The sequence below is a fragment of the Crassostrea angulata genome, chromosome 10 (genome assembly GCF_025612915.1).
Source record: "Crassostrea angulata isolate pt1a10 chromosome 10, ASM2561291v2, whole genome shotgun sequence".
Lineage (NCBI taxonomy): Eukaryota > Metazoa > Mollusca > Bivalvia > Ostreida > Ostreidae > Magallana > Magallana angulata.
The window spans coordinates 20,557,933-20,585,611 of NC_069120.1; the positions used below are offsets into that span (position 1 = coordinate 20,557,933).

At 35.4% G+C, this 27,679-nt stretch overlaps 6 protein-coding genes across 7 annotated transcripts; all 6 read left to right on the forward strand.

Moving 5' to 3' along the window:
- Positions 1-120: 120 nt before the first annotated feature.
- LOC128166946 (transcription factor kayak-like) lies at positions 121-3,102 on the forward strand. Of its 2 annotated transcripts, none has more exons than XM_052832424.1 (4): positions 121-586; positions 1,300-1,546; positions 1,785-1,892; positions 2,609-3,102. In XM_052832424.1, coding segments are annotated over exons 1-4 (720 nt in total). In that variant the 5' UTR covers positions 121-584; the 3' UTR covers positions 2,972-3,102. The 2 variants fall into 2 exon arrangements, with proteins under 2 accessions (XP_052688384.1, XP_052688383.1); XM_052832423.1 differs by lacking the exon at positions 121-586 and adding an exon at positions 607-956.
- A 3,744-nt stretch (positions 3,103-6,846) lies between these two features.
- LOC128166938 (acetylcholine receptor subunit beta-type unc-29-like) lies at positions 6,847-8,492 on the forward strand. The gene has a single exon (XM_052832412.1). The coding sequence runs from the start codon at positions 7,084-7,086 to the stop codon at positions 8,326-8,328; it is 1,245 nt and encodes a 414-aa protein (XP_052688372.1). The 5' UTR covers positions 6,847-7,083; the 3' UTR covers positions 8,329-8,492.
- Positions 8,493-11,678: 3,186 nt separating this feature from the next.
- Positions 11,679-13,277, forward strand: LOC128166935 (neuronal acetylcholine receptor subunit alpha-6-like). Its single transcript, XM_052832409.1, has one exon. The coding sequence runs from the start codon at positions 11,774-11,776 to the stop codon at positions 13,160-13,162; it is 1,389 nt and encodes a 462-aa protein (XP_052688369.1). The 5' UTR covers positions 11,679-11,773; the 3' UTR covers positions 13,163-13,277.
- A 1,308-nt stretch (positions 13,278-14,585) lies between these two features.
- Positions 14,586-16,797, forward strand: LOC128166937 (neuronal acetylcholine receptor subunit alpha-6-like). The gene has a single exon (XM_052832411.1). It carries the CDS (start codon positions 14,678-14,680, stop codon positions 15,968-15,970), a length of 1,293 nt encoding a protein of 430 aa, XP_052688371.1. The 5' UTR covers positions 14,586-14,677; the 3' UTR covers positions 15,971-16,797.
- Positions 16,798-19,229: 2,432 nt separating this feature from the next.
- Positions 19,230-21,244, forward strand: LOC128166934 (neuronal acetylcholine receptor subunit alpha-6-like). Its single transcript, XM_052832408.1, has one exon. It carries the CDS (start codon positions 19,359-19,361, stop codon positions 20,751-20,753), a length of 1,395 nt encoding a protein of 464 aa, XP_052688368.1. The 5' UTR covers positions 19,230-19,358; the 3' UTR covers positions 20,754-21,244.
- A 2,045-nt stretch (positions 21,245-23,289) lies between these two features.
- Positions 23,290-27,334, forward strand: LOC128166950 (uncharacterized). The gene is made up of 2 exons (XM_052832426.1): positions 23,290-24,799; positions 26,143-27,334. Exons 1-2 carry the CDS (start codon positions 23,480-23,482, stop codon positions 27,211-27,213), a joined length of 2,391 nt encoding a protein of 796 aa, XP_052688386.1. The 5' UTR covers positions 23,290-23,479; the 3' UTR covers positions 27,214-27,334.
- Positions 27,335-27,679: the final 345 nt, after the last annotated feature.

Genomic DNA, 27,679 nt, shown 5'->3' on the forward strand with positions numbered 1-27,679 from the left:
CTGGCAAACAAAATTACCTCCCTACCACCCCCCCCCCCCCTGCCCCCCGCCTCTGCCAAATCTCTTTGGGAAAATATCTAGATGAGCGCATACATTTTTGAACAACATTATCCCCACAATTTTGTCAACATAAATACATAAATTAATAACTTTAATTACATCAACCATGCAAATGGTAGGACCCATTAAGAATATGTATTTCTTAAGTTTAATCAATAGACAAAAAAGACAAAACGCAGAAGTTATCAGTTGTAATTCGTGAAAGTATTATATACATGACCTCGATTTATGGCTCGATATTTACAAGTAGTACACAATACGCCACAGGAAAACTGAGTGCATGCCTTTACCTACAAATAAAGTAGAAAAGTTCGTTGTTAGTGGAAATTAAATTGTGTATACCTTGCCAACCTGGCCGACGGAAGTATTATAGAATACCAAGAAAAAACAGTTTCAGTTCTAAAAATAAAAAGGGACTTTCCATTGCTATTTTTGGATGATCAAATTTTTCTCCAGAGGAGAATGGGATGTGGCTATTCGGTATCCCGCGCTGCGTCCGATGGAGATTCCTGGAATTGATGTAAATGTAAGTATCGTTGCTATGGTAATGTTTTTGGACTTCGTATGGATTCGATGGAGATGCACAAAGATGTTTATTTTGCACATTATAAAAATAGAAAAGGTGCTTTCGTAAAGTTTCACATTTGGTTTTATAAACGTGGGATTTCCAGTGTAGGGAAAACACTACTGGAATGTAAGCCGCCTGTTGCAAGTCAATTCTTACTGATTGTATTAGCTTACCTGGCATGCAGGTAAAAACTAGCGTGCAAAACCGAAACATGGACATTTCTCAATGGTTAGCGTTGTGATACCGTTGCATCACTCATGCTTATTTGCTAAGCTTCCACCAATGAACTTATAACGATGGCGGAAAGTTTCTTAGACATATTTGCTGGGTGTGTATAATTTACGAATTTACTAATTTTTGCAATAGCACTAAATGAATTTAGTTTGATTTTTTATTTGGAATGGGGGGGGGGGGATTTCTTGCTACTTGCATCAATGCATTTATCGTACATCAATACGTGTAGACTGTCCGCATTTTGGGGGTTGTTTGTTTTGAAATGAGGGCTAGGGAGGTTTTTTTCTCCAGTTGAAAAAAGAATGCTTGAAAAATTTTATTTAAAGTTTATGTTGATTTTGTTTTATATGATTAAAACAGACTTGTGTTGATAATATTCCTGTATGCAAAAAAATGATATTTATAATTTTTAAAAATCATCTAATATTCTTCGATAGGGTGCCGGTTTTTGAAGCTCTCCAAATGGACGGTCTCGTGGGCCCCGATATTCCCCTAGGTTCATCCACTTCAGACAGCAACTCCTCCTCGGACCAGCAGGAAAACAGTTCCCTCTCGGCCAGGAACATCGAAAGAGAGGCACCAGACCCAGTGAAAGCTTGTCTGAAATCGAAGATCCAGAAAAAGTACCTCGAAAATGGAAAGACGCCACTACAAGTCTCGTTTGATCCGCCACCGAAATACGAGGTTTGTGGTTCTATATACATTCATAAATTGCTCAATACAATGTAAATTTATGATACTGTGAAAAACTGTTAAAAATATTTCTTTCAGTTACAATTTATTATGTAATTTATTATATCATCAAGATCCGGGTTAATAAAGAATAATTGAGCGTACGGCAATTAAATGGGCAAGTAGGTAAAGATAATGTGACCCATAGATTGTGTAAACAACCCAACATTATAAATGTTTCCGTTTATAGCTTACAGAAGAAGAAAAGAAAAAGCAAGAGCTTCGAAAACAAAGAAACAGAAGATCTGCGAACACAAGTCGTGAAAAGCGGAAACAAAAAGAAGACAGTTTAAAAAAGGTCGAGTTACTCTACATGTCATTTGTTTTTCTACTTTTCGCATGTATTTCTCATCATTTTGCATTGATTGTTGAAAAGAAAACAGGCCATTTGAATTCGGCGAGTAAAATATTTTTAGTAGGAAAGCTGACAAAACTTCAAAATAAAACTATACAAACATACACGTTTAACAGTTTTATAAATACATGTATCTTTTTTTAACGATGTGTATGCAGCAAAATGATATTTGGGTTTTTTTTAGCTCTTTCAGTACTTGAAATATATACATTGTACTTACAAAAAAGGTGTATGCATACGAAATTCTTAAATTGCCTCCTTTTGAAAATTCAGTGCCGTTAATTTATAGAGTTTGTCTACATCGCAATGTTTTCGTCAAGGTTTAATTTACATGTGCGATAAAAATAATAGACCTGGTATCAATCAATAGTTTCATATAGAAAAAAAATCATTTTTGATATCAATTTTTCCATTGGATCGGAAAACGGCGGACCTGGGCTTTTTTTAATAACCGAATTCACGTGCTCTTAGAGCTTGGTGTATGATGTATGATGTATGACTATGGCGTGTTACAAGTGTTAAATGAATTAATCAACCCTTGTCGATGAATTTTGAATATATTAAAGATATAAGTACATGGTTATAGCGTAAACAATTAATGTAAACTTTTGTAATTAATTTCCACTTCTAAGACGGCATTTTTTATTATTATTTTACAGGAGGTGGATACTTTAGAAAACGACCACAAAAAACTCAAAAGAGAAGTTCAACAGCTAAAAGTGTTAAAAGAAAAAATGGAGAAAACATTTGACGGTCATTTAAAACGGTGTCACTCAGTTGGTGAAAAACTACAACAGGAATACAGTTCAGAACAATTGGAAACCATTCGTGGAAGCATAGAAAATTCTTATGGATTGAATAAGGCGTACCAGTTGTCTAAAAAATCAAAAGCGGCTAGTAGTTTGAACTCTCTAGCTACTGATGGAGATTATCGAGTGGATGCCCAACAACAGTTCTCCAGACAAACAAGTGGCGGATTCGAAGCCAGTCTATTCCCGCCTTGCATCGGAGGCAATGTATGACGTCTGTGTCGCCATTGATGTAGTGAATGCCGTTTGTCTTTCAAGTAGTTTCGGATTCGGTTCACGGTCTGTTGAACAACACCACACCTTGTTTTAAAATGGGGTGGTTTCGCTACTTATGTTATAAAGCCGGTTCTCCTTTAAATCCATTCATTACCTTCCAAATGAAAGCTGAATACTATGATACTAGTAAATAACAACACATTGTGTGGAATTAGCAACGACACGCTGCAGCTATTTAATATTTGGCATATTAAATGTACACACACATAATTATGGCATAAAGTTGGATCACATGATTTATTGATTTTAATAAAACAATTCTGAAAATTTAAACTTTCCGCTGTACGTGTCGTCCTAAACTGGTATTTAACACCTGAGTAATTCTTTATATAGCCTTGCTAATAAACCGGTTCTTAAGAACCAGGTGACACAAACAGGTATTCGAATGAAAACCTTATATATCCGGATAATTAATTCATTATTATACCAAGTAGAAATTGATTTCTGTCTAATTCGTCCCTCAAACGAAAGAAATCATATTTCTTTTAACATTGCCTGTGGTAAAACTGTAGTGTAATCTAAGAGCGGTTGCTCATTGCAGATGATGACACATCCAGACATTTTGCTCTGTGAGTCATATCATTTAAACAATTACGTGTCTCGTCCTAAGACGTCGACTCGTAACTGTCCTGTGATATTGTGATGGCCCCCGCCGCCCCCCCCCCCATCCACCATCCACATTTCTAAAGAAAAAATCCAACTTTAAAAGACATCGAACAAAGTGAATTTGTTATAATATTTGTTTGTAAGCAGCTGTTCTTGCAAAAATGTGAAATTTTGATATAATTATATGAATAAATATTGACGCAATCGTTTGTGATAGTTATAATGCATTCCATGTGTTACGTCTTTTTACGCCGCATCTGAACCGGAAACTTTAAAAAAGTAAAACTTTGCATTTTTGCACAAGAGTTGTGTTTATCGTCTATTAAAGAGTTAAACATTTGTTGTACATATTATCACCTTTTTGGTTTTTGTGTGTTACATGAAGGATGTTTAATCAGGGATAAAACTGGGTTTTGACCTTTAAAAAGTTTTAAAACCGCAATACTTTTTTTCATGTCGAACAGAACTTCATGAAACGCAGTGGATATTGTTAGTGATTTTATTAATGGATTGGAAATTGTTTTGTAAACTGAAAGTGCATGTATTTATTGGTATTAAACAGATGAATAAGTGATGCCTTGTTGCTCTTATAAATTCCTGATTTGTTGATTTATTCGAATGCGTGCTTAACATATTGCACATTAAAATAAAAGAAATTAAAACAGCACTAGTATTTAGTTATCTTTTTTTATCCGCGAGAGTGACACCAATGTATTAACTAGCTATAAATTTCAAATTTTATGGGAATTAAATTACTAAATTGCACCTTAATATATCGAATGACCAGTTTTTGAATTTAAAAAAATGTTCTTTTAAAATAATTTAATAAGTTTACATAGTATCCATAATTCAATGCATATCATATATGATCCCAAGTGAACAAGAAGATTATGAATGTTATAAATTTTGCAGACAGGCAATCAAATACAGGCCTAAGGAGGAGAGTAGGATTGCTCAGTGGATTTTAAAAAATAGAAACGCGCACCCAATATTAACAATATATCACTGGGAAACATTTTATTCCGTAATTTTGAAGAATTTAAAATCGGAATAAAAATATATTTCTACATGTATTAACCATGTTGAAAGACCGGTGTTGTTTGGTCATAGGGACAAAATTCTTTGTAAACATTGGTTTGTGTTGTCATAAAAAAAACCTCGCGGACAAATACAAATATTGCTATGCCTGTCTTAGGTGTCCCTGTAAACTAACATGTGCGGATTCAGAAATTTCCTGGGGAAAGTGTGTTGGGGAGGGGGTCGATTGATAATAAGGGGGGAGGGGGGGGGGGTGTTTAAAGCCAATTTTCTATGTAATTTTTTATAAGTTTTAAATTTTCAGGGGATCTGGACCCCCTCTAGATCCGCGCTTGAGTCTAAAACCCACTAAAGCAATGTTATCTGACTGAAATGAAACCGAAACTGGATTTCCCAGTCATTCTAGATTTTGTGTCGATTACCATTTTTATTAACCATATGATAGTAACTGTTAACGTTCTTTTTATCATTATTGTATAATATATTATGTAATAAAAAGAAGGATCCCAAACTCGTTATACAATTACTTCTTGTAAGTTTTTTATTCTATATTGAGAAAAATGAAAACGAGCAATTAGTTACATCAGTTTAAAAGTTAAGCATATTTATACCGTTTAGGATGCTTTTGCTGTTCATTGGCAAAGTTCTTTGAAAGACTCCTGGCAAAGTTCCAAATGTATCGTCATGATATGAAAAAAAATGAAAATAGATTATGAAACTTTTTAACTCTTGAATTAAAAATTACAGTGACTTAAATGTTTTTAGATTTGGTGCGCACAAAATTTCAAAATTTTCATTATCATAAATAGAATGTAGATATAAATACAATGTAAACCTTCTTAATGCACTGTACATTTCAAAATTTTTATCTTATATCTGCAATGTTTCGACGTATTCTAAAATAAGACGATACGAGGAAGTAAATTACGTTTTGGCAATCTAGAGACTTTGAATGATAATTAAAAAGATACAGATTTTTTACTTTGAATGATAATTAAAAAGATACAAATTTTTGTATATTAATGTCGTTTCAAAAATAGATATTTTATATAGAAGGTCATACATTTCAAACAAGTTTACTGGTTATGTTTCCTTACTTGCAAGTTTTCAGATTATAAAACACAAACACAAGGTCAATAGAAGCACTTAAAGAATTGTAAAAAGTTAAAAAGACACACTATGATTTAAAAGTATCGATGATATAAAATGGTGGTTTAAAATTGTATTTACATAGACTTGCATATATTGAATCTGCGCTTCCTTGAATTCTGGAATCCATGAATGTGAAGAAAATAAAAATTATAACAGAAGGTAATGCTTGAGGAATTCATAATTACTCTGAATAAATTTTGATTTTTGGAAGAGAGCTACAATTTGTTATATACTGATTTGGATAGGGAACTCCAAAAGAAGTCTAATGAGATGTGTATTTTTGGTCATGGAGGTTCAAACATGATCACAAAAATATATTTTTTTTCTAAATGCAGAGTAAGTATCTATACATTTCCGATAAGCGGAAACACAACGTGTTTTTTCTCGACCTCTGCCGGAAAAACAAGCAGGTGCGATTGGATTCGGCCGCCGAAAGCATAATTATTATGTTTTAGGAAGATTAACTCTTGCTAAATATATGGTTAAAATCACTCGAGTTATTACGCATTCTACACAAACAAATAATGTTCTTCACAAAATTTAAATAGACTTGGAATGGGAATGGGTTTTCCTTACACGGGGTCTTTAAATTTATCATTTACACCATAGGAATTTTGACCTGAAACAAACTTTTCCAGTGTTCGCTGGTGATGCTTGCTCATGACTATTAATTACAAGTGAAGAGTCAATTAATTTTAAATTAATACATATTCCCGAATTTTCATAAAATCCCCTTTTATTTATATAGTGTGTACAGAGAACGTCAGCGTACATATACACTGTACATTTACATACTAATTGTATTCATGCATCGACAAAATTCAAAATTAAAGCCAAATATTGTGCAAAGAAAGGCCATGACAAATAAAACCATTGGATTTCATAAGTCTGTGGCCCATTTTTAGGACAACACGCGTTTCACCTTAACCAGGGGGAGATTCAAAGGAATCTTTATGTATTATAAATTTTCAAAATGAAGTCAAATGAACCCATAGCTGTCAGGAATTCAATCATGCCAGTAACCTTTAATATGTGGTGAATTTAAAAGTAAAACTTGAAACCATTTGTTAGAACAATACACCAAACAAAGGCTTTTTAAGTTCAAAGTTAGCTAATGTACTGCCCTTACGAAAACGCAACTTTCCTTGCGATTACGCATGGATAATAATATTAGTAAAGAAATTTTGCAAAACAAAAAATCTCTCAAGTATTTGGAATCAAAGTACAGTGTAAAAGGATAAAACCTAACCAAAATGATGTTCACAAAATCATTATGGACTTTGATAGTATTTGCAGTTCTAAGACTACCGTCCTCCAACGGTTCGTTGACAAGTACAACAGTGAAATCATATTTGACGGAATTGAAGACCAATTATGACAAGAACATATTCCCGAAACACAAAACACACGGACAAGTGTCCGTAATGATGGGTCTCCAGCTCATCTCCATCAACGGATTCGACGAAGTCGCAGGCATTTTAGAACTTGTCGCCAAATTGAAAATCTCGTGGACCGACGAGAATTTACAGCGACTGTATGCGTCAGCCTATGCTGACATCTCCGAGGCCCTGGTTCCGCAAAACGATGTCTGGCTACCACCCGTAACCGTCTACAACTCAGTGGAGTCCTTAAAGATGGTCGGTGATTCCTCGTATCACGTCCGGGTTATCCCCGGTATCGGATGGATTCAATGGATTCCAGGAGTGATAACCAAAACCAGTTGCTCGGTGGATGCTACCTACTTCCCCTTTGACAAACAGGTTTGCGATATCACCTTCACTAACTGGGGATACACCGAATCAGAAATGAACCTGTATTCTAGGGACGAGGTGATTGACTTGAGTTTATTTACGCAAAACGAGCAATGGTCCCTAGGAGAGTCCAAGGTTTCCAATTCCTCAACAGGAGGTCTTTCTTTCCTTACATTTTCCGTGACTCTTGAACGTCAACCAACATGGTTTCTTCTCAACATGGTATTACCCATAATCCTCATCGGCTTGCTGACAGGCCTTGTCTTCCTCATGCCGGTGGATGATGGAGAGAGGGTGGGTTACATCATTACGGCATTCCTTACTTTTGCCTTCTTTCTCGACATGATATCTTCCAATTTGCCTCATACTTCGAACCCGATGGCATTGGTAGTCTACTTCCTAACCGTCATGGTTTACCTCTCGTCTGCCTCTACTGTGGTGACCATTCTAACGCTGAGAATCTACGACAAATCGACAGAGGTCCCCAAATGGTTGAAAGTCGTCGTTGCAATAATCCTGGCCAGGTACTGCTGTCCAAAGAAACAACTGTCTGACGAAGAAATGGCCGGCTGGGCGGCCCCTGAGAAGAAGGAGGATGTTAAGCCGGTGATTCTGGGACCCACAGAAAACATCACGTACCGTCTGGTGGGGCTGGCGCTGGACATTCTGTTCTTCGTGTTGTTCATTCTAATTAACCTTGTCTGTACGATTATCTTCTTGGTCCCTCTCTCCACTAACGGATCCTAAACTGGACTGTGTGAAATGTGTTTTTTACTTCGTTTATTTTGCAATCAAAAAGTTTTGCCTCTTCTTTTGTTTACGCCTTATATACATGTACCAATAAATCGAATGCATTGAATTGAAATATAATTTTGTTTGTTAAATGTCAAAATAAAATGTTTTTACTAGTGTTTATTGTTTAGTATCTAAACTAATGTCAACTCAACACCACTAAAAATAGATAATTATATTGATTAAAAGGTGGTTTAAAATTACGAGCGAAAAAAGATTGGTTTGATTAAATACATGTATATATTTTTGTAAAAATTGTAGGAAAAACGAATTTATCAAACATTTCTTATTCAGTAAAAATACATATCTTTATGTTGTTTGAGATCAAAATTACTAAAAATGCATATGATTGCAATCTTTAAACTTTAGGCTGCCTAAATTGCAATGACTAGTTTATGAAATCCCGCATTGCTCAATGCTAATTCTACGACATATATAGATCCGTCTCAATGTTCCATGTCCGTAACCTATGTTTATTAATGTATTTCTAATTTGACTATTGAAGAATTTCTTAAGTACTTGAAAATTTAACAGCAAACGTATATGCAATATAGAAAAAAATAAATTGGTACTAAAATCCATCTCATTGCCAGAATTGCTAACAAAATAACTGTAACTGAAATGTATCCATTGAAAATAATTTTAGTCTTATTTTAAAAGAAATATTTCAGTAAATTAATTATTGAGAATTATCTAAAGGTTTTAACTGTATATGGGTCATTATCAAAATATGCAGCCTTTTGCGTCAGTGTCAATTTAAAGGGGGAAAATAATGTTCTGGGGAGTATATACAGTACCATTGGATTTTAGAAACTTAAACCCATATTGTTTAACAAATAAATCGACAATTTTACTGCTTAAAGTATAAAATAAATATTATTTGTTATGAGATTTCAGTGAATTTATGTTGTCATTAAATTTTTTCCAACGTCTTTAACCTACAATATCTTCAATAATATTGATGTTTTATTCCAAAAAATCGCCGTTAATTTTCAAAACAACATTCATATTTTAATTTCTGCTATGCTCCTTAACAAGTTCTCTTTTAAAAACAATGAATTTGATGAGATATATGCTTGTACAAAAATTTTTGTCATTGGTGTTACAAGGCAAATTATATAAAAATATCTTAAAATACATCAAGTAAATAATATTGTACTACAGTTGGAATCCCCCAGATCATAGTGACATCATTCCCTGCTACTAAAAAGATAAATGTATCAGTGATGACATCATTGTGATAGAAAATATGGCAGAAAATGTTAATATGCTCCGAAAAATACAATGTAAACTGTGTCAGTGGGATAACGTGCTATTTAAGGTTTTCTATTATGAAAGAACAAAAATGTTTTTCACATACATGATGAATGTTTATCACATTATAACATAGGCTATGTAGCTTCGTGTAGTATCTGTTCTCTTGGGTCATACTGCTACATTTACTATGGATACATCAGTGGTATAACGGTCAGTGGTGTAACCAAAAATTGTTGTTACACCACTGAAAAAACTGTTACACCACATGACATTATTTAATTATTTTACTTTTTCTTCCATTTCATTTATATTTTGAGCATTTTGAACAATTGTTATTTATCAATTTTACAAGTTAGACACTGTCACAATAAAGAAAGCTTGACTATTTAATTGCAATTGTGTTTTCTTAATCTGGAAAATGAGAGCTGTTACACCATTGACATTATTTGAAACACCATTGACATTTAGTATGCTCTAATTATGTTTTACCCATTTAAATACTTGATTAAAAGATAAAAGTAAAAACAAATTTGTTCTAATAAAGAAATGAAATTATCCACATCATATTTTATTTAAAAAATCAAAATTTTTAATGACTTATAGTGTACAATAATATATGTTATTCCACTGACATTTCACATTCCCTATTATGTTATACTAAAATCTTTCAATACTTAAAGGTAACAAATGCTAGCTGAGCTTCAAAAAACATATATAGACAAAGAGGAAGTGTATATGCATTGTAGATTTTGGAGAAAATTGGAGAAATTTCAATTTTATCATCCAAAGTGTATGATTGATATGAGCTGGTATAGTATTGAAGATGTTGTTTGTGAGATTGATGAGCCGAAGAAAGTTCGAACTCGGTACAAGGTGGATAAAAGTGTGTGGATGCCAATAGTAAAAAATATAACATTAAAGAATGAGTGAATTCATGTAAAAAAAACCATCTACATGCCATTTTTGTGTCAGTGGTGTAACACTGATTATAAGTGGTGTAACAGTGTGTCTATCTTCAGATTATGAAAGAAGGAGGCACGAAAACTTTTATTTAAGATCAAATTTATCATGTTTTAAATGCAATCAAAAATAGAAATTAGTTTATTTTACAAAATTTAACACGCTTATCTCTTATTTATTATCGCTAGGTCAATGGTGTTACTTTTAGTCAGTGGTAAAACATTATAATCAGTGGTGTAACGTGTACATTTTTCTCCAAATAAAATTAACTGACAATGATTCATGTATATTTGAAAACACCAGTGCATTTACAATAATGTCTTTTTTATGCTCCATTAAAAGAAAAATCCAGTTGTGTTCTTTTTAATGCTCAAATTAAAAATTTGTTGAGTAACATCAAGACTTTGTCTCAAATGTTATGTTGGTCACTATGTAAATCTGTTATCTAATTCTAATAACTTTAAATGAAGTTTGTTGATATAAACTTTATGTCCATCATTTTAAAAGAATTATTTTATTTTATTGAAGAATTTTTTCCTATACTATATGCCTGTTACACCACTGACAAAATGTTCACAGTTAATTAAATTTCAGTCTAATTATCAACCAAATGGTAGATTCCAATGTTTGCAAATTTTTAGATGTTATACTTCATTGTTTGTTAAATGTGTTTTTTGCAATCAAAGTAATTTTTTCACCGATAATTTTCTCATGTTTTACATATTTTAAAAGTCTGCATATTTTGATAATGACCCATATATTACTTGTATAATTCATTTCGTACAAACATAGTTTAGAATAGCGTATTTAAGATTGAAAATCTTACTGATTTTTATAATTCATAATATTAATTATATTTATCTTACATAGATAAGTATTTATGGAGGGGTATTGCAATGAAGGGCATGGTGAATCGTAATATTCTTTATCTATTGTTCCTTTAGAAAATCATTCGAGATTGAATCGATTCTGTTTAGGCTAAGCAGTTTAAGTTGTATCAAATTTCTAATTTTATTAAAATTTAGCAAAAGGTTTTGTTTTCTTTTGTTTTTGTTACAGTGAAATTTATGTAGCATGGTTCTTTATAGTCTTGAGCCACACTTCATGTTTCGTTGCACAAATCAAAGTCTAAAATCTCAAGCTCGGAGTTTCGGATATACGTATATCTACGATTGGTAAAAAAATGAAGATTATTGCATTTTCTTTCCTTGTTATTTCGGCTTATCAATTTTCATCAGTCGATGGAACTTACTACAAAGAGAAGTTTGATTCTTTTATAAAGACCTCCGCATTCAGCTATTATGAGAAGAAAATCCGACCGATCGCCGACCAGTCACAAGCCCTGGACGTTCAAATCGCGTACAGCGCTGTGTCCATTAACGGACTGGACGCTGCAGGTGGGGTTCTGGACATCGTGGGAATACTGACCGCCACATGGCAAAATGATTTACTCATCTTCAACACCTCCACCGACTGGAACGGACTGGAAGGACTCTTGTTTCCGCAAGATAAATTTTGGCGTCCCACATTAGTACTGGACAACTCGGCAACATCTCTGACTGAGGTGGGTGACAGTTCCTATCGCATTAGAATCGATGCTAACGGAAAACATGAATGGGTCATTGGACTAGTGGCTTCATCAGCCTGCTCTGTCGACGTCACAAACTTTCCATTCGATAGCCACTCTTGTGAACTTATTTTCACTCCATGGGGAACAACAAGCTCGGAAGTGACGTTATCACCCAACGTAACAACTGTAGATCGAACCCATTATTCGGAGAACGTCGAGTGGACATTTGTATCCTCGTCCATTACATCCAGCATAGAGAACAACGCGTCATACCTGACAATAACCATAGACTTGAAGAGAAACCCGGGTTATTTCTTCGTGAACCTGATAATGCCAATAACCGTGGTTGCATTGCTCAACATTCTGGTTTTCCTGCTGCCATCGGAGTGTGGGGAGAGGGTTGGATATGCCGTGACAATATTTCTGACTTTTGCAGTTTACCTGGACATCATTACGGCCACACTACCCAAGTCCACCGATTCTACCGCCAAACTATCGAATTACCTGATATCAATGGTGATTCTCGGGGCGTTGACAAGTTTGATGATTATAGTGTCGTTGAACGTGTACCACAGGGATGAGGAGGCGCCGATACCGCCGTGGCTAGTCAAACTATCGACCTGTCTGCATTGTAAATGTGGAAAAGGGGAAACAAAACTATCCTCTGTTGCTCCATCCCGAGCTTCAAGTCCAAATCCCAAACTGAGAAACATGATCAGTCCCAGAGCGATAAACATCGGCATTGGATCGCGGCGTAACTCTTTTGAGGTGGAATTGCAAAAGCTCGATGGCGGCAAAAGACAGGTTCCCTTGGCCTATCACGACAAGACTCCAATGATGAACTACGCTAACGAGAGCGTCTATGGTGATGACGAGGAGGAAGAAATAGACGTGGACTGGCATTACGTCTCCACGTCGCTGGACTACCTCTTCTGTTTCATCACCTTCTGGGTCACCCTGGGCCTGACCTGCTTCTTCATTGTTCCATTGGCACTTGTGTGATCTCTCGTGCAATTACTGTACTATACTTAAATATCAAACTAAAATTCTTGAAGAAAAATTGTATGCTTGAAATGAAAATGATATTATACCGGTAAAATATGAAATAAAACATGTGTTTTCAAATGATTTTCTTGTAATTTAACATATTCTAGATAACCGCTTTGTGACACTTTCTACAATACAGCTACTGACTAACTTCTATCGAAGCGAAAAGTCCAAATTTCTTCAGCTACCTTTAAAAATCAATCCTAAATAACCTTGTCTTCGTTCTTTAATAATAATCTGGAAATTTGAACTCACAAGAGCATGTTCGTGAAATACTAATTACCATAGAATGTCATCTTTTGTGATTCATGCGAGGAGAGAAGGTAGCGACATTGCAAACAAAACAAAAAAAATACATTTTTTCTGCATTAATCGCTACTTTCATAACCCCTGTGAATAATCAAAGACAGCATTTTATTGTTTATTTTTAGATCTTTCATTTACCAACTAATGAATTGATCATTACGTAAAAAGTAACTAAATTTAATATGTTAATGTACATGAGTACTGTCTTTTCTGATCCATTTTATTTCAAAAAAATATATACAAGTATAATTTAAATAGTCATGCTATATATTTTATTTGTGAAAATAAATTATATTAGAAAGGATATAGTACATGTACATTAGATAAAAGAAATACTAGTAGCCATGTCGTCTTATATGGGAATTTAAGTCTGGCATGCATCCATCATGATTATTTCGTGCAGTTCGTGATTTTTCTTAATCATAAGTTGCTTGAGGTACATGTATCAATGGAAAAATGATTAGAACTGGTTAAGAACTGGATCGTTTCAGTCCAGTCAATTTCTATAGAGTTGTGAATTACAACCAATTTCCGTAAAAAATAGAGGAAATTACACTCTGTGGATGTAAATGTCATTAGATGTACTCCTACTAGTATATAATTAAGTACATGTACTCTCCCTTTAATTTTCTCACCATTGTTCCTCAGCTCTTACGCGCAAGCAGATTTTGCCGTTATCCAGTTACTTATATATACATGTTATATTTTCAAGATATTAATTAAATTACCGGTACCGTAACATATGATGACGTAGAGTGTGTTTTTTATAATTAGCTTGTACTAAAAATCAATTGCCCAAACAATGTAAAGAAAATCGTAACAAAATATATTTAAGCAACCGCTGCTTCGCAACGATATTACAAAACAATTTTAATAATACAACTTGTGCTAAAGTCGATGTTCAAAAATTGAAAACTCTGGTTTTGACAGGTATTAATCATGACATATCTATTTATCTGCAAGTGTGTCAAGACAGCTAAAAACCCAACGTGCCGTGGTGATAAACCTCAAAGAACAATCGGTTCGCCTTTCACGTTTGTTAGCAAAGAAAATGATACCCTTATCAACGAAAGCATGCTCCGTTACGCTCATTGTCGTCTGTAGTTTGAAACTTAGAGAAGATATTTCAATGTCCATAAGTGTTATTATAGCAAGAGCAAGAAAATGATGTCGATAAGAATAACTCTTGTTATCACCTCTTGTATGCTGACTGCTTATTCAGCTGCTTGGAACTCCACAGATGTCACTACACTCCTCTCCTCGTCCACTTTCACTGGCTACGACAAGCGCATCCGTCCGCGGCAAACCCAAGCCGACGTCGTCGACGTTTACATCAAGTTCGGATTGACGGCCATTACCGGACTGGACGAAATAGGCGGGACGCTTTACCTAGTCGGTTATTTGGACGTGACGTGGAGGGATGACCTCATCGCGTGGAATACCGGGAACGTGGATGAGATGATGATGTCACACACGGACATTTGGACCCCGGCCGTGACGCTGTATACCTCGGTGAGTTCTCTCTCGGAACTGGGCGCTTCTGATGACCCGGTCAAGATTCTTAAAGACGGTACGATAACTTGGCGACCTGGTCTGGTCATCGAGAGCGGCTGCGCCATTGATGTTAGTTACTATCCGTTTGACACTCAGACTTGTTCCATAACGTTTCTTCCGTGGCAGTACACAAGTGATCTTGTGCATCTAATGCCGAACGCCTCGAAAGTCGATACTTCAATTATGCAAACTAACTCGGAGTGGGATTTGACGGAAACGTCAGTCAAAAATACCTCGGGTGTGTTTACAGAAGTCTCTTTTGAACTGACCATAAAGCGTCGTCCACAATACTTTATTCTCAACATGGTCCTTCCTATAATTCTTATCGGACTACTAAACGGGTTCGTTTTTGTGATGCCTTTTGATCAAGGAAGAGTTGGTTTCATCATCACAGGATTTCTCTCAATTGGCGTGTTCTTGACTGTCGTTGCAGACGTCCTTCCCAAATCTTCGAACCCGATGTCTTTACTTGCGTACTTCATCATCTGGCAGCTCATGCTGGGTGCGCTGTGCACACTGGAGGCCATCCTGACGCTGAAGATCTACCATCGGCACGGGAAGATGCCGCTTCCTGCGTCCCTGAAGAAGTTCCTGTCCGTCCTCTGGTGTTATCCGTGTCGCGGGAAAAGCGTGGAGGATGAGAAGCCGCCGAAAGGATACACATTCTACCGGAAGCGGTACCAGCTGCACTCCGCCTCGGTGTTCGTGAAAGAGTTCAAGATGAAAAAGAAGGCGGATAACAATGAGGACAAGGATGATCCGGAAATGAAAGAGAAACCCGAACCCAAAGTGTCCTGGAAAACGCTTGGGGCTACTCTAGACATCCTGTTTTTCTTTATGTTTATCGTTCTGAATATTGCTATCTATATGATGTTCTTGGTCCCATTAGCAAATGCAGCATGAACATAAACAGCTGAAAATCAGGACTTATAATATAAAAATCTAGTGAATGATATACATTTTACTATAATTCATGTAAACAATTTCTTGACAAAGTTTATAAGAGCTTAGATAATTTTATACGTCACAGATGGGGTTTATAAAAAAATCCAGTTTCCATGTTTTGTTTCAAATATATTAATATTTAAAATCAAGAAAACTCACGATGCCAATAATTTAGAAATGTACAACTTTGTGTGTTGCTTTTTGGGAGTTGATTTTAATCAACTCTCCTATGCAGTTACTCAGACAAACCAAAAGTGAAACAGTGTTTGGACCTCAGCACAAATCATTGCTGCAGACAAGACTTAGTTCTTGAAAATAATTGATAAATTTGATGTAATGTATGCGAAAGCATTGTTTTTCAAGAAAACTTATTTATAAATACCTTGAAAATAGTAAGATTTTAAATGGTACGAACAATTTAAATATTTTTTGTAGTCGTATGTATTCCTACGCTAGAGTTCAATATAGTCTTGTTCAACTCGACGCTCGGCTGTCTCCGTAAATCCTTGTCGGAGATTTACGGTGTCAGTCGAGCGTTTTGCTAGAGTTCAATGTTGCTTGGATTCATACAATTTTCGAGAAATATTTCTATTACTGATACATAGTTTGATTGAATTAATTTTATCTTTAAATATTATTTAACATGATTCATATGGGGGTTTCTCGACATTCTTGTCGAAAAAGTCCAAAAATGCATATTATGAAAATGTGCGTAATTCAAATTGGAAACTATTATATGTACTTGTCATGCAAAATAACATATCATTGATTTTAAAATGAATAAACATCAACAAAATCAACTCCCGTTAGATCTTCAGTACTTTGTTTTTCTTTAGTATCTGTTGTATATTATTGTATCTGCTTTCGAAATTGGTATCGATCTTGATGAAGCATCGCCATACCCTCCATTTTTGTTTTCCATAAAGCGCACTAAAACTATGCCAACATTGGGCTACTATGAATTCTATTAGGATTTCATATTATTTATTGATCCCAGATGTTGTATGGTTCATTCTATTCTTCACAAAATTTAAACATGTCTGACAAACGTTAAATACAGTCTTAAATGTAACGTTAACACCCAATATAAGTTGAAGATACAACTGAAATAATTGAATACATGTACGTTGAAGTTTTCAATATAACTTATTTATCCGCTATAGCATTTCCAAGGATGTTGCCGAGATGTATCAAAATACAATGGATGTAGAATGTTCATTTAATTAAGGTGGTATAGGACACCTGCCGATATTAAAGTAGACAAAAGAAGTATAGTACACTATTATAAAAAATACTTTCACATGTTTAGAATTTTCAAATATAACAATATTTGACCATAATATATTTCAATTGTTTTTGGAAGTTAAAATGTATAATTAAGGTTGTTTGGACACCTTTCAGTATAAAAGTGGATAAAAGTATTAGTACATTAATCAATCAAAGTACTGAAGTACTGAAAACCGGGCTCTTTTGGCGTGTCTTTTATGCATATTGTATTGTAAAGACTGAAAATCTCTCTCTCATGCTTTTAATGTCGGCAAAGCGTCAGAGAGCGACCAAATTTTGAAAGCGAAAAACAAAAAAATATGTCTGTCTAGTAGAAATTAAAAAGTTCAATAGTTGCTGCCTTGAATTTTGCAACAAGCATTATAAATTCAATCCCCATTTCTTCATCGCGCAGCAAAGTAGTTCATGGAAATTCATGCGCATTGTATGTGTCCAAAATGCAGTCTTGTTTTTAAAACAGGTTATTATTAAGAAAACTAAAAAAGATAGACAATTCTCTTGAATTTAAAAAAAAGAAAAGAAACAAAATGCCAACACTTTTGACAAAACGTGGCTCATTGTGTAACTATTTGGTATAGCGGAAGCTTTTACTCTGAAGCTGTTTGGTTTTTTGTTTACTTTTGAAGTTGTGCTATTCATAGTAACACTGGCGATTTGCCTGCCTATAGCCAGGACTCTGCTTTCAGCAGAGCCCGGCTAAAAATACTTTCACTGGTTAGGAATTTTCAGATTTAACTATATTTGACAAAAAATATATTTCAAAATTTTTGGAATGTTGAAAATTATAAAAAGTCTCAGCTGTATTTGAACTGACGACTTATATCTCGTATTTCCTATTGCGCTACGCAACGAAGTGGGAAAAGAAACATTTATACTTGATTTTATTGTTTATTTCAAAAGGAAGTATACCACAATATAGGTGCCCTATACCACCGTTAGTGAAGTAATGTCTTACCAACCTGTTGCGAACACCCAACATGTGCATGTAGAACTACTAACATAACTTGTCAGCAGTACGTTAAAATTGTAAGCGTGTCACATTCAGAGTAATCGACAACTTCTTCTACTGAATTTAGCTGTACAAAAAATATTACTAACGTTTTAAGGAAATACCGGCATGTTTGCTTTTATTATACGCCTAGATGCAGTGCGATGTTACATGTCTTTGATGTAATCAAATAAATTAATGTATCGTTAAGAAAACTACTGCATGTTAAAATCACAAGGTTTTTTTCACAGTCATACATAGCATTGCACAAAAAAAAAGAAACACAAACCAAAAGTGGTTTGAGTGCTAGCATTCATCATTATTTAAAAAAAATATATATATAAGCCTATTTTTTCAAACTTCTCAAAATACATAAATAGGTATAAAGTGCTGGTTACTCGTTCACACCTTTTTACTATCAAAGAAAAAAAAAGGAAAGAGTGAATGGTTAAAATAAAAAAAATACCTTCACTGAAATGCAATAATTCTATAAGACAATATTGTTAAGCTTTTCAATCATAGAGTTAATGCTCATAAAAGATATTCTTATATCTTTTTCTTATAAAACTCCTTAAACTAACTAGCTGTTGGTGAGAGTATGCTACAAAAATGTATCCGTCTGGGCCGTCTGAGATCTGTCTGTTAAGGAATGCAGCTTTAAAAAACATACTGGCTGATTTCCTCTTTACTTTAACTGCTCAGTAACATGGAAACCAATGGACGGGTTTTTTTACTTTAAATTCAGTGAAAAATAAACAAAGTTTATACAAGTTCAGTTTCAGAACTTTAAGATAGCACCAGACTGTGTTATTCTTCTTCAAGAGTTATAATAAGACCTCAGTTTGTATTGTTATAACCATGGTCGAAAGAAGCGATAAATGGTTAAAGACGATGATTAATTACAATAAACAGGCTCTTTAAAAGATCTTTATTAAATAACCTAACTCCGCATTAACATCGTCATGCATTGATCGATATACTGGGATCTTTTGGCCAAGTAGTTAAATCCTACCATAATTGATTCAAACGAACGTAACAGGCACCCTTTAATAAACATCACAACGTCCGGCCATGAAGCAAACACTCTTGCTATCAGCTCTGTGCATTTTTTCCTCGTTTATTTTCGTTAACGGAGATGTTGCCTCGGACTGGATCATGTTCTACAGGAGCATTTTTAACCAATATAACAAGTACAGTTTTCCGAGAGTAAAACAAAGCCATACAGTTGATGTAACCCTCTCTTACTATCTAAATGGCATCAACAACTTTGACGAGGTTGCAGGGGAGTTAAAAACGGTCGGATTTCTGAAAGTTGAATGGAAAAATGAACTTGCCAGATGGGCCGAGCAACCCGGGGGAATGTCAGCCGCCATTACCGATACCATGATTCCCATTTCAGATCTCTGGTTTCCTCCTCTCGCTCTCGTCAACTCAGTCAATTCTCTTGCTGTGCTTGGATCATCCGAAGATTTGGTCGCGGTTCAGAATACCGGAGAGAATGTGTGGCGACCTGCCGTTATTCTGTCCTCTTCGTGCTCCACAAATCCGCTTTATTTTCCTTTTGATACCCAGACCTGTAACTTGACTTTCCGAGCTTGGGATCACATCCAATCGGAAATCACTCTTAAAGCTACAGATACAAAAGTGAGACTGGACTTTTTCTCTCCAAGTGAGCAATGGGAGTTGAGGGATACGGAGATAATATCGTGGGAGCGAGAAGACATCTCTTATCTAACATTTTCATTGAAGATACGAAGAATCCCTCTTTGGTTTGTTATAAACATGGCGGCACCTATAGGATTATTAGGGCTTCTGACCACTTTTGTCTTTTTACTTCCAATCGAGGAGGGTCGTGTCGGATACGCATTGGGTTCTTTTCTGACATTTTCTGTCTATCTATCGTATATCATAGACAGTTTACCTAGGACTTCGGACCCCATGTCCTATCTGACAATATACATTGTTATTCAGGTAATAATGAGCGGAAGTGTGTCGTGCATATCCGTATTTACCGTTAAACTCTACATGAAAGATGAAGAGGCAAGAATCCCGAACTACATGGCGCTCTGTATCGGCTTTATCTGCTGTAAATTCTGTTCAAAGGACGAAGAGATTGAGAAAGAGAAAACAGCAGCCGAACTTGAAGAAAAGGAAAATGATAACTTAGGGTTTTCTCCGGACGAAGAAAATGAAAACCAACAAAATCAAGAGTCATCACCACAGCCGGAAGAACTACCGACGAGTTCGAAATTTGGCGTTCCAAACATTAAGTGGAAACCCATGGACGCAGACGGCGCCGAAATCTGTCCGGACGAAGATCGCATCGCATTTCTCAACGTGGAAGTCCCGAGAGTTGGATGGAAAATGGTTGCAAAAACTATCGATATTATCTTTTTCTTGGGTACAATCGCAGCACATACCGTCCTCGCCTTCTTTTTCCTGTTGCCAATTGTTATACAATATTAATTATATGAAAATGTGAGATGGGTCGGATGAACTTGATCAAAACCAGTGTTTCTGTCTGGTGTTATAAATTGTTGGGTTTTTTTTTTACACTTGAAGATAATTTTGTTGTAAATAAATCCGAAGATTAATTAAAATTGTAATGCTAAAGGTAGGATGGGTGGCTTGTTTCAGAATATTAAAATTTGGATGATGAACAAAACGTTACGGCCTAGATATCCAGAAATAAGTTGCTGTGTAATCCATTTTAACCATATTTGAGTGAAAGGAGGAGAGATGAATTACAGTTACTTTCCGTTTGCATGTTAATTCTAGTGTATGGCAAAAGCAATATTGTCACATATAATTTTTGTATCATTCAAACCGATATAAGATTCATTACGATTTAAAACTTTATATTTTTATTCTGAGCTTAAAAGATTCTTTAATGAGAACCAGAATTTTTTAAAAACTTTCTTCTGTTGATGTTTTGAATTAATAAACAATTGAATTGACGAACGCCTCAACTCTTTTTTCTGTTAGACAATTTCTCCTTTACTTTGCTAAATCTGATAAGCAGATCCATATTTCAATCATAAAGAATTAATTCTATTCTGAAATGCTTTCAGTGACAATTAATTTTGATGTGTTTTATACCCCGTAAAACTTCTGTAATTAAATGCATAATACCCTTAGTACTTTATACATTATCTTAATTCGGTAAAAAATATTTATTCACCCACCGAACAAACAATTGCAAAATACCAATCATTTTACAATTACATGTAATATACTGACTCTATTTGTTTTAAATTGTGTATTCTAGAAATGTGCGTCAGCTATAGAGCACAACGTCAGGTTATGAGCTTATCCAGAATTTTTTTTTGGAGGGGGGGGGGGGGGTCCAAGCCATGTTTTTGGTAAGTGTATGTTGATTTAAAAATATTAATTTTCCAAGGAAAGTCCGGACACCTCCCTCCTCCCCGGGACCACCGCACTCTATAAACTCTTTAACTCTTCCTTCTTTAATTCGTTATAGAGGTGGGGATGTTACAGAATAAAGGTCAGGTCGACTTACAAGATGTCATTAGGTGTAAGAACAGGTCAACATTTACAATTTTTTTTCTTCAAATTTTAATGTCTAGAATTCGTAATATGGGTATTTTTATTGTTTGTTCAAATTTGGAAGTTGAATATCAACCTACAAGGAAGAATTCTTTGCTTTATAAAAAAACCCAGTCTTTTCATTATTTTCATATGTTTCATTCAAATGTAAGTTGCTTTATTTTGATGATCATTTTATTTATGAACACATCGAATGTCATTGAATCAGTCAAATTATCAATATTACTCGACTTTGCTTACACAATAATGAAATCTTACTTACTTCTGTATCTGATTGTAGATTTTTTTTTTCATTTAAATGCTGGTCAAAAATTAAAAAAATGCTCAAAAAAATCATTAGCAGAAAATGAAAAAAAGAGTGATCTCAAATCGTGTCTAGGTCCACCTTAAACTTAACAGTAAAAAAGATTTGAAAATGTTAAGTTCGAGATTATATTTTTTCGTACCAACAAATTTCAGAATATTAAGAACTATAATTTGTGCATGTAGTATTTATTTGATGCACAACCTCCTTGCATTTTACTTATTTATATTTTTTAATTTGAAATTACATACAAATTTGTTTGAGGCAATACCTCCGTAGAGGCCCTCATTATGTTCCTCACCTGGGTTGCCTGGAGCCCCCTGGATAGGTAATAATGTAACAAAAAAATGAAGATACATTATACATTTATATTTTTACAAAATAAGGTTAATAAAATGAAGTAATATAAATATAATTATAGTAGATAATACACACATACAACTTAACAATGCGAATTTATCATTTTTCTTATGTAAAGATTTATTGAAAAAAAATATGTGTAAACATTTCCAAGTCATAATTTTTCTGCAATTTACGAATATAATAGTATTTGATAACTAAGATTATAGAAAATACAAAATGCGAAATATAGTGCGATACTATACGGTAGGACTTGCTTCCTCTTTTACTTATATAAAAATAAATTTTCAATTTTAAACTCTCTCTCTCTCTCTCTCTCTCTCTCTCTCTCTCTCCGATTGATATAAAGTTTCTGGACAAATAATTTTTGTTTCTAAATATATCAGTCATCTTTGATTTGAAACAATTATCACGATACGTAAAATAAAATTTAGAACACTAGTTCTTTTAAATCGGTAGCTAGGTTAACCAAGAACAGGGTATTTTAAAGAGACCTTATTATATTCCTTGTTTTAAAGTCCTTTTTAACCGAACCTTTTCTTGATGTTAACATAATCTTGAATTCATCGCTCAATTAATGTTTAAAATGAAGCAATTAAGCTACTTAGCCTGGAATGATATACGCTATTGTTCTTTGTCTCCAAGGGAGGCTTGGGACAGATTGATTAATATCGTTCGTGACAAGAACTGCTTCCAAAGATTTAAAGGGTGTTAGAGACAAATCCCAATAATGACTTTACAATTAAAAATAACACAACAGAACACAATTAATTTTAAACCTTATCTTGCCATCTGTTAAACTGGCTGTTGGACATCACGTTCGAGACGTCTTCAAACTTTATCTAAGGTTTTCTGAGGGATTTAACTTTAAACAATTAGAATCAGAACCAGTAATGGCGGCCTCTACGAAGTAAAGCAAGAGGATTGACAAAAAGTTATATTTTTGCTCGTAAAAATAAAGATGGGACAGAACAGATTTGTGTGTGGATTACTTTTCCTCCTGGTTTGGGTTACGGTGGTCAATACAAATTCAACAGTGCCGACGTGTTCTATCTGTCAGGCCATACAGAAACCTAATTTGGGTCACGTAAAGTTGCTCTTTGAAGACTTGTTCACACACAACAACGAATACAGCAATTTAGTATTCCCCCATGAAGACCAGCTCGCTACTATCAAAGTCAACATGAAATTCGCTTTATATTCGATTCCAGAGTTTGATGAAGTCGGAGGAACGCTTAGCGTGATAGGCCGTCTGAAAATGGCTTGGTTTGACCACTTCGTTATTGAAAAATACGTACCACAAAGACACGTTCTGGAAGCAATAAACATTGCACAGGATGACATCTGGCTCCCGCCAATTACCGTGTTCAACTCCGTGGAATCGCTAACTCCTGTCGGACATTCTGGCTACGAAGTGACCGTTACCCTCACCAATGGTTATATTCAGTGGGAGATTGGCGTGGTGACCAAAACTGGCTGTACAGTGGTGGCAACTGACTATCCTTTTGACACTCAATATTGCACGATTTCGTTCACTCCTTGGGGGTATTCAAACAGTGAAGTATCCATTATTACGGACGAAGAGAATATCAACCTGGAAGATTTCATTGAAAATGAAGAGTGGGCCGTACTTGAGTCGACGCAAGAACTTTCAGTGGCCGCAAATCGCTCCATCATCAGTTACCACTTGACACTCAAACGTAGACCTGTATTTTTCATCGTCAACATGATGGTCCCAGTCATCTTGTTAGGGATGTTGAACAGTCTCTGCTTTGTTCTTCCTATTGACTCCGGTGAGCGAGTTGGCTTTGCAACCAATGTTTTCCTCACATTCGCTGTGTATTTGACCATTCTTTCCTCAGAACTTCCGGTATCTAGCCCTCTATCGATAATGAGTTACTACGTGGCCGCCATGTTGTCCGTGAGTAGCGTCACTACTCTAATCGCCATATTTACGATCCAGGTCTCCATCTACGATCCCAACGAAAAGATACCCACCATACTTGTGTATATTGTTGCTTTTATCACGTGCCGTGTCTGCCGTAAGCGCTACCGTCGGATGGGATTGCGGCGTCATCAGACGTTCGAAAAAACACCGCTGGAAGACGATGGGAGGGATCCAGCGGCTGCCGGCGAAGTCACTGATGAAGATGATGATGATGAAGATGACATTGAGAAGTATAGATTCGGTGTCTCGTGGTTGGTGGTCGGTAAAACGCTGGACAAAATTTTCTTCTTGTTGTTTGCTTCCGGAACTCTTGCTGTGTCGGGGTACTTCTTAGTTCCTCTGTTCATGAAGCTTGATACGTCTATTGCATAAATGTATTTTTTTTGGCTATTGCTTGTATATGAGAATGTATGACTCCTGTACATGTGTGTATTGTATGTTTTTGTAACTGTATTTTCAAATTCTGTTATTTTTTTTTACCTATGAATGAAGACTGCAGCTTGTATATATACAGTATGTGAACTGATTACTTCGTTATCAATGGTATTAAAGTTGATCTTGTTATTTCTTGTTGTGGAGATATTTTTATTTGAATTTGTACAGCAACGAGAGAGAGTATTGAAACCGACATGTCGTATTAATTATGAGAGTAACATCAGACTGAGTACAGAGAGAGAGAGAGAGAGAGAGAGAGAGAGAGAGAGAGAGAGAGAGAGAGAGAGAGAGAGAGAGAGATTGATTCTACCTTTAAAGACATCGCCTTTCAACTTAAATCATTTGCGGATCAAGAATTATTTATTAATGCCAATGTGAATTTAAGAAATTTAAATTTTTTAGGGGCAGTAAGATCCGACCCCTTTGCCTTCCTCTGAATCTGCAAATCTGCAGATTAATCATAATCTAATATATATAAATATGTAATGTAATTATTTCAATTTTTTTTATCTCTGACGATTGAAGATAAGAAAAAAATGAATGATCATCTACACAAATAGTTAACTATTACATAGAATGTTTAATTCACTTTGTAAATACTTATAGGCTATACAAAATGAAATAAAAATTTAAAAACACACGCACACACACAATTATGAATCGTTTTTGCTCTACTGCTATTCTATATCAGGAAAAATGCACCTGAAAAAAGAAACCAAAGACCGTTTCAAAGATATTTAAAAAAACAATTGCTTATCATACACAAAAGAAAGTATATCGTATGTTTTCAACGCTTTCATTGTATAAAAGTTGAATTATAATGATTTACGATACATGAACACGTTTCTTATTTTTCAATATTAGTCGTCATACAGCGTGTACCGAAAGTGTCGGATATGAGCGCTCTTCTACAAGTCTTCATCCTTGCCTCTTTTGTTACTGGTGGCCATTGTCTCACGGCCGACCACGTGTGGACTTGGATCAATGATACCTTCACCAACATCAGTTCGTCCAACTACTCTAAGGAAATATTTCCTAGGGACGATTTATCTACTACGGTCTACGTGGACATGAAATTGAGCATTATATCCCTGAGTGATTTTGATGAAGTGGCAGGTCACCTTGAACTAGTCGGGACTCTCAGTATTAAGTGGACAGATGATATTGTCCTTGACGATTACGAGGTTGCTGCTGCTTCGACTCCTCCGAGTTATTCATTCTCAAATGTCCTTATACCCCAGGATGAAGTCTGGAAACCCCCAATTACGGTTTTCAATTCCGTAACCGCTTTGAATGCTATAGGAGATCCTAACTATTATGTGCGGATTCATGTACTAGACTCCGGAGCCAAGGCAGATATGGAGTGGTTCCCGGGAATTGTGACACAGACTGCTTGCAATGTGGATGTATCCAACTATCCCTGGGACATCCAACAGTGTACCGTCGATTTCACGCCGTGGGGATACCACCCTGAGGAAATCGACTTTAACCTGACATCAAACCAGGTAGACACATCCAAGTTTCAAGGAAGCGATATATGGGAAATCAAGTCTTCCGCTGTCTCTCATGAGGTTATTGGTAATTCTAGTTTTGCCAAATACACGTTACAGTTGGCAAGAAAGCCTAATTTCTTTCTTATATACCTCGTGCTACCAATTGAACTTCTTTCTCTGCTAAACGTGGTAGTTTTCATCCTCCCTGCAGATTCCGGTGAGCGGGTCGGTTACTCTGTCACAGCTTTTCTGACTTTCGCCGTATATGTTACTATCGTTTCAGACAACCTTCCGAAAACATCGAGCCCGATGTCTATCTTTGCCTACTTCATGATAACCATGTTAATGATCAGTGCATTCATTTGCTTCGTGACTATAATGTCCCTTCGTGCTTATATCCGCGACACCGAGGACCCTGTGCCGAGGTGGGTAATACGAGCAATTGGCATTGCTTACTGTCGTTGCTGCTGCTCAAAGAAGAATGAAAAGAACGAAGCTGAAGAAGAAACGGCCACTAAAAGACCACCAACGCCAAAGAACAGAGTTATAAAGGTCGACACGGACAATTCCAAAGGAAGGTGGGCCAAACTGAAAGAACAAACATTGCCGAAGAACAGAGTTTCTCCGACAACGATGGAGGAAATTGAAGATGTAAGCGATGATGACTTTTCGAGCGACAGCGAATCTGATGAAGAAGAAGAGATGGAATGGTCTGAAGTAGGCGCCGCCATCGATGTCGTGTGTATTTGTACGTTCCTTTTCATGATTGTCATGGCTTCAGTGGCCTTCCTAACTCCCCTTGCTACATCCAGAATGTGAAGCAGGTCTATATATGTATTACTGATTTCAATTTGTACATATGTTAAAATTGTATTTTTTATTTCATCCACACAAATTTTAAAAAGCGATATTTAATTCACCTGATATATTTTCTGTCATATTAATAAATATTATAATCATAAAATCAGAGTGATTTCTTTTACAAATCTTACGAATATGCAAAAACAGGGCTGTTCTCCAATCATAATGTCAATTCAGTAAATCAATCGATAAAAGAAGACATCGAATGAGGCGTGTGTTCACAGTTAAGAAATATCATCACGCCATTGTTAAGGTTGTTTAATTTATAACTTGCTTTTTAGCAAGTCCAAAATCAAAAATGCAATAATATTTGCAGCAATCTTTCGATGACCATGTCATGTGAAACACTAGACCTTTAGACTAAAGAGAGTGTATTACTCTCGAGTGCTTTAAATCTGCTGGATGACCGTGACCATTTTTAGAC

What these genes read in the sequence shown, in the direction of transcription:
- LOC128166946 (XM_052832423.1), top strand. Translation starts at nt 925, where the DNA reads ATGGCGGAAAGTTTCTTAGACATATTTGCTGG. An exon ending in TTCTTAGACATATTTGCTGG is followed by an intron (nt 957 to 1,299) that starts GTGTGTATAATT and finishes ATTCTTCGATAG; the next exon opens with GGTGCCGGTTTTTGAAGCTC. An exon ending in AAGAAGACAGTTTAAAAAAG is followed by an intron (nt 1,893 to 2,608) that starts GTCGAGTTACTC and finishes ATTATTTTACAG; the next exon opens with GAGGTGGATACTTTAGAAAA.
- LOC128166938 (XM_052832412.1), top strand. Translation starts at nt 7,084, where the DNA reads ATGATGTTCACAAAATCATTATGGACTTTGATAGTATTTGCAGTTCTA.
- LOC128166935 (XM_052832409.1), top strand. Translation starts at nt 11,774, where the DNA reads ATGAAGATTATTGCATTTTCTTTCCTTGTTATTTCGGCTTATCAATTT.
- LOC128166937 (XM_052832411.1), top strand. Translation starts at nt 14,678, where the DNA reads ATGATGTCGATAAGAATAACTCTTGTTATCACCTCTTGTATGCTGACT.
- LOC128166934 (XM_052832408.1), top strand. Translation starts at nt 19,359, where the DNA reads ATGAAGCAAACACTCTTGCTATCAGCTCTGTGCATTTTTTCCTCGTTT.
- LOC128166950 (XM_052832426.1), top strand. Translation starts at nt 23,480, where the DNA reads ATGGGACAGAACAGATTTGTGTGTGGATTACTTTTCCTCCTGGTTTGG. An exon ending in CTGTGTCGGGGTACTTCTTA is followed by an intron (nt 24,800 to 26,142) that starts GTTCCTCTGTTC and finishes CTTATACCCCAG; the next exon opens with GATGAAGTCTGGAAACCCCC.